This window comes from Coturnix japonica, chromosome 34, assembly GCF_054131305.1.
Source record: "Coturnix japonica strain WE chromosome 34, WE-NBRP24, whole genome shotgun sequence".
Classification (NCBI taxonomy): domain Eukaryota; kingdom Metazoa; phylum Chordata; class Aves; order Galliformes; family Phasianidae; genus Coturnix; species Coturnix japonica.
In genome coordinates this window covers 5,540,126-5,546,261 of record NC_140696.1, presented here as the reverse complement: position 1 = coordinate 5,546,261, position 6,136 = coordinate 5,540,126, and the positions used below count along the sequence as shown (strand labels likewise).

Here is a 6,136-nt window from a genome sequence, read left to right as displayed (position 1 = left end):
AATGTACACACATGAAGGTGTTTCAGTGCAGGGAAGCATTCAGGCTCGGGCTGTTGTTCCCAAAAGTCAATGCAAAGAGTCCTGTTTCACTCTCTACACCGTGATTAGCCACGTGTACAATGGGCTGACCGCTGGTATGCGTGGCAGTGCCAGAAGTAAATGAAACTCCTCCCAGGGGAGAGGGCTCCATTGCTTTTGGCTGCTGAATTTGTGACATTTTTTCACTATTTTTTTTCTTTTTTTCCCCCCAATCTGCTTCCTTGGAAAACGCCTCTGGGTTTTGATTCGAAGAAAAAATAAACCCAATGCTTTTGGTTGTGCAAGGAATAAAGAAAAAGCCATTGATATTTTTGAAAGCTGGATAATTTTAGCCAAACACAGGGGATATTGAATAGGATCCACGGCCATTGGATGTGCTTAAGAGAGCTCCATGAGCCTGCTGATAGGAGAGCAGCCTGCTGACACCTTTCACATGCAATGAGTAGAGCTCACTGCTGCAACACAAATAAGCAATGGGGAGGGTGCTTGGGAAGGCTGTCCTGCCTCAAAGCACTCCTGTGCTGTGAGCTGTGATGCTGCTGCCTTTACTCTGTGCTCATACACTGCAAGAAAGGGATGGGGGGCAAAAAGGGCACGAAAAAGAAAAGGACAGAAAAGTGAGAAGCAGTGGCTTGCACTCTTTAATTTCCTTCTCCAAGTGGGAGCTGCTCTGGCAATGTGTGCAAGGAATGAATACCCCCAAATGTTCCCAGCAAATGAATAATACCAATAATATTCACAGAGCGTGGATTCCACTGATTTCCCTCCGTGTGTTTGGACTGAGATCTGACAGCTCTGGATCCAAAGGGGAGATCTGTGTTTGACTGCCTTTGGTCTGGATCACACCTAAGTAGCTCGTGTTTGAGCAGCATCACCAATGGTCCTACCAATACTCCACTGAATGCTTGGGTCGCTTTTTCCCTTCTGGTCCACAAATAAATTATCTGCCAATAAATGGAACCAGAAGCGGCTTGGCCAGATGTTCTGCTGGGGCCCCAGGGAGTCATGGTGCAGAAAGGGTAAAATAGGGGGAAAGAGGGGAAAAAAAAGCCAATAAAAGATAAAATATGAACATGGCAGCTCCATTGGCCGCTTGGTGCCGGGGTGGGAACCCGTCTGCAGCAGCTGTGCCCATTATGGGGTGAGGTGCAATGCCCCGGTTGGGAGGCTGTGCCAAAAGCAGGATATGGGAAAAGACCATTTTCAAACACAGATGGATTAAACCTTGATTCCTTTTTAAATGAGATTTTAATGCGCTGGCTGCACGCGGCCAATGGACATGGGAGATGCTGGCTGGACATGAGATGGGATGGGGTGAGTGTCCCCTGGTCACCTTGCTGACCCCATGGTCTCCCATGGGAGAGGCTTTGGTGTCCCTGTGCTGTCAGCCCTTGTGCTGAGCTGCAGACCCTGGAGGACAACGCACTGCAACCCACCAGCACCTACAGACAGGAGATGGAGCAGAAGGACCTTTGATTTTGTTGTGTTTTTCCAGCTGGAAAGAGAAAGAGAAAAGAGAACGTTCCCACAGAGGAAACACTGTATTTACTTTTTGCTTTTGTTTTGCTTTTTTATTGTGGTTGAGCTGAACTGTAACAAGTCACTTCAACTCTCTTGAAGGCAGGATTTTCTCACTTTCCGATAAACTGCAGTTACCATGGAGAGCTTTGAGACAAGCCAAATGCAAAACATTGGAAACTACACCCAAACTCACCGCAGCCATATCAAACAGTTAATTAGAAAGGCCGTCCATGTGTTTCCCATTCCCTGGAATGGTTTGAATCAATTGCCCCGTGATTTATCACCTGTTTTCTGTGCGAATGGTTCGGCTCTGCTCTCGTGCATGTGTTGGAAGGGGGATCTGTGCTGTGCAGTGAAGGAGGGAAGGGAGATATTAAGGACTTATATAAAAAAAACCCCAATCATCAAATAACCGATTCTGCTCCTTCCTCCAGTATAAATCTCCCCCTGGAATGATATGCTTTGGGTTTTGCTGGGATTTCTATCCCTTGGCAACTGAGAAAAAAGGAGAGACAGCTTTTGATTTTGGAGCATGGAGGATTACAGCTCACCGGGCCACAGCAGAGCTGTGCTGTGCAGTGCCCAGATGGGATTCAATCCCAGCTGCTTCCCTTCCCTTCCCTTCCCTTCCCTTCCCTTCCCTTCCCTTCCCTTCCCTTCCCTTCCCTTCCCTTCCCTTCCCTTCCCTTCCCTTCCCTTCCCTTCCCTTCCCTTCCCTTCCCTTCCCTTCCCTTCCCTTCCCTTCCCTTCCCTTCCCTTCCCTTCCCTTCCCTTCCCTTCCCTTCCCTTCCCTTCCCCATCCCCAGAGCCTATCCAGACAGGTGGCTGCAGATCCTCATCCCTTGGTTGCATCTCCTTTCCAGGAACACTTTTCCCCACTTATCTCATACCCACAGACCATGGGGTTGCCCTTTGGTGGCCCACACGTGCCATTGCCACCCTGCTTGGCCAGCAGGCAGCGATGGGCAGTTGGTGAAGCCTTAATACCCAGAGCTAAATTCCCAGACAGGCTGCATCCCCACTCCCCCTCCACAAGGCATGGGGAGAACACACCTCAGTCCTGCCTTGTGCCAAGAGCTTCAATGCAGAATTGGTTCCTCCCAGCATCCAAAAGCAGCAAGAGATGGTTTGGAGGAGATCCCTCTGACTTTCAGCTCTTTCCAATGCACGCTGACCTGGTTTTCCCACTGCCATCTGCATCGCTGCCCACTGGGGTCGGGTCGGGTTGTGAGTCACTGCAGTCCCCTCCGGTGGTGTGGGTTCCTCCAGGGATGTTTGTGGGGATGGCTGGGATGGACACGGTGTTATCAGCAGCCATTCCCCCACGCCGTGCTCTGGTGAAGCCTTCTGACTGGGGTGTGTGGGGCTGATTGGAAACCCTGCACATTTATCTAACCCATCCCCCAAAGCAGCTGTTGGCCTGAAAGGTGGCTGCTCCTTTCGAGCTCCACATTCCACCTTTCCTGCCAAGATTGGGGGAGAGAGGGAATAAAAGCTGCTCTCCTATCATTAGCAGATGATTGAAAAACCTTTCAGCTCCCTGAGCCAAGCGTGGGAGATAGCAGTCCTGCAAGACAGGAGCCGAGAAGCCCATAGCAGCAGATGGTGGGAAGAGGCAGGGACTCACCTCCATCTGCAGAGCCAGCAGGGTTCCACGTGGGGCTTGGGGTGAATGCCACACCTGCAGGAAGTGCAGCGGGAGCATGGCAAAATTGCCACTTACCTACACAGCTCAGTTCCCATCATGAACATATAAACGTGTGCACTGCTTTAGCTTGAATTTATCTTTTCATTGCTCTGAGTGCAACCAGCCTCACTCCTGTCCTTGGAAAGGAGGATCTCAGCTACAGATGTGTGCATGATGGATCCAAGAGCAGTCAGCTGCCATCCAGCTCGGATGGGCGGCTGTTATCGCTGCACATGCTCCGTTCCACGACAGCTCCTTTTCAGACACTCTGTTCTGACAGACTGAACAAGAAATTCCTCTTGTCTTCATTTTCCAAATCCAGACTGGAGTCAATGCTTCGTCCTTTTTGTGGCTGTGAAATATCTTGGCATTCAAGGGGCTCCTTCCCCCATCTGGGAGCTTTGCTTCGATTGCACTGACAGGGCAGTTGGACTAGATGGCCTTTAAGGGTCCTGTCCAACTCAAATGATGCTATGACTCTGTGACTTCCTTCAGCCTTGCCCATTGCTGCAAGCAGGGCTCCAACAGCACAAGAAATGAAGGAAGGAGGGAGAAGGGAGGAAGAGAAATCTGAGCAGCCCAAACTAGAACCCGTGGGCTCCAAAGGATTGGCAGCGGGGTGTTCGTCATCCCTGAAAGGAGTATGTAGGAGCAGAGCCAGAATTTGCTTTGCATGTGCTTTATACAAGAGTGAAAACCCAACCTGCTTAAAAGCACAAAGAGCCAGAACCGCTGCTGACGTGAGCCCAGGCTGTGACACAGCTTTGGTTAAGGAAAATCCCCCAGGTGAGCACAGGGCACGCAGCCGCCCTGCACAGGGTGGTAGGAGAAGGTTTGTGTGTTTGCAGTCTAGGTTACACAGCCTTTCCATTTATCAGGGAGACTCTGTGGTTTCTTGTGTTTTATTATATTTAATGGGGTATTATTTTTTTCTTGCTGGCTGTTTGTTTGAGAAATTTCTCCCAGGGGAGCTCCTTTTTGATCGCTTGGTTGCCAGACAGAATGACATCAGACAGACGCTCAGAGGAATGATAAAAAGGCAGAGCCTTATTTCTTAATAACAGGCTCTGGCAAAACACAGAGTGGAGTTAAACATGCTGGAGAGCACCAGGACCTAATGCTGTATGGGGTGCAGGGCAGGGGGACAGGAGGGGCTGCTCTGCCTGTCCTGTGCATGGACAGCCCTGTGTTAGTGGCCAGGGAGTTTGGTCCCTTTGGGAGCAAAAGAGATGGGGTGGCAGAAGGCATAAAGGTGGGCTTGTGCTTGCAGATTAGCTGGTGCCAGTGTGTGGCTGTGTGCATGGGGCACTGCTTATCAGTTCACTCTTTGTGCCTTCAGGATGTGCCCTCTGTGCTGCTTGTGGTGATCCATGGAATTTCTGCTCCCTTTTCCTCATTCCAGCAGCTGATAGCAAGAGTTGAACGAGATGGTCAGACACTCCCATTGGAGATGGGCAGCAGCCCAGGCACCAAGTAACCAAAAGTTCACAGAAGCCTCAATGCCCTATTACAGATATTGGAGAAACCTCCATGTTCCCAGTGAGAGTCCCTACGCAATCGGACACTGAGCTAAAAGCCATTCAACGCTATGGTTACATCTGGCTTTCAGTTTCTTCTTGCTGCCTTCTCTTCTTAAGTGGCTCATAAATTTGGGGGGGGAGATAAAATTCCATTTGGGCTGAAGTTGTCTATGTTTGGACACTCCTCAAAACTTCTTCATTTAAAGTAATGTAGGAAAGGGAGAAAAGGGCTCTGTCACTTCACATATTCTGTCATTCAAAGTCTGTGTTTCCCCTCACTTCCACCTTAGACTCCCGCATCCAATTCCTACCCTACTTCTCAGCAACACCCATGAGAAAGTGCTGAAACCCACCATGCCCTGAGGGTTTGTGGCCAATTTGGACTCTCTGCTCTGTCAAGTTGGCTGAGATGGTTTCACCTCCTCCAGTCTTTTCTCATTTCGGAGGAGCAGTAAGGAAACCCAAGCAGCCAGCAGTGGGATCACAGCAGGGGCTGTGTGGGGTGGGAGCACTACGTGCCCAGGAGCCCGAGGACAATTTGCTTGGGAACAGAGTGCTGTTGTCAGCCCCACAGAGGAGAGCATTCTCCATTCATGCCCACGCCATTGTCCGCCCCACGAGGAGCACCACACCATGCCACGGTGAGGATGGCCGTCCGCACACAAGAGATGCACTGTGGTGGCTGCTGCCAGGCAGGGAGGGGATGCATGAGTTAATTGGGCATAGAAAGGGGTCTGTAGGGGTCTTGTGTTTCCCACTTGGGTTGATACGTTGCTGGAGGGAGAATTCCCAGTTTCTATTTGAGTCAGCACAACAGACACCCTGGTTTGACGTGTGATACCTACAGGCAGAGTTTAGAGAGCTGAACCCAGCAGTGTTGGGAGGTGGAGCTGTGTTTTGGAGCACTGCAAGACAGCTCTGCTGGCAGCCAGGGGCTGAGGGAGCTGCATGGATGGAGGGCTGTGCTGATGCTGCCCCAGGGACAATATGGTGACAGCACACAGAACAAAGCCTGATATGGGGCTTTGATAGCGATGCGCACCGGGAACCAGCAATGCTCTTTCCCCTGGTGGCACTGAATAAAGGCTGAGCAAAGTTCAAGGATAACACAGCCGGTGTTGCACAATGCTGGCAAAAGGTCCCCTCATGGGGAACATGCCGAGAGCTTTGAGGATGGGGGAAGGAGGAAAGCGAGTGATCCCACACTGCTGGCAGTGCCTATGCACCCCAGTGCTGTTCCTGATGGCACTGCAGTGATCTGGGACTGAGGGATCCCAGGGCCCTCTGCCCTGCAAGAATGCATCCCTGGCAGGGTAGGCAGGGAGGAGAGCAGCACACCCAGCATGCAGAAATCAAGACATTCCTTTCT

At 50.9% G+C, this 6,136-nt stretch overlaps 1 protein-coding gene across 10 annotated transcripts in view; it reads right to left on the bottom strand.

The window, feature by feature from the left end:
- Window positions 1-263: 263 nt before the first annotated feature.
- Window positions 264-6,136, bottom strand: part of LOC146755290 (uncharacterized) — a 48,348-nt gene continuing 42,475 nt past the window's right edge. For 2 of the 10 annotated variants that reach the window (XM_085525732.1, XM_085525733.1), the window contains 3 exons: window positions 2,736-2,847; window positions 1,845-1,905; window positions 264-1,481 (listed from right to left, as the gene is read on the bottom strand). In XM_085525732.1, coding sequence (XP_085381858.1) covers window positions 681-1,481; window positions 1,845-1,905; window positions 2,736-2,847 — 974 coding nt within the window. In that variant the 3' untranslated portion in view covers window positions 264-680. Of the gene's footprint in view, window positions 1,535-1,583; window positions 1,906-2,613; window positions 2,848-6,136 lie in introns of those variants that run through there. The other 8 variants (XR_014938174.1, XR_014938178.1, XM_085525734.1 and 5 more) reach the window with 8 other exon arrangements.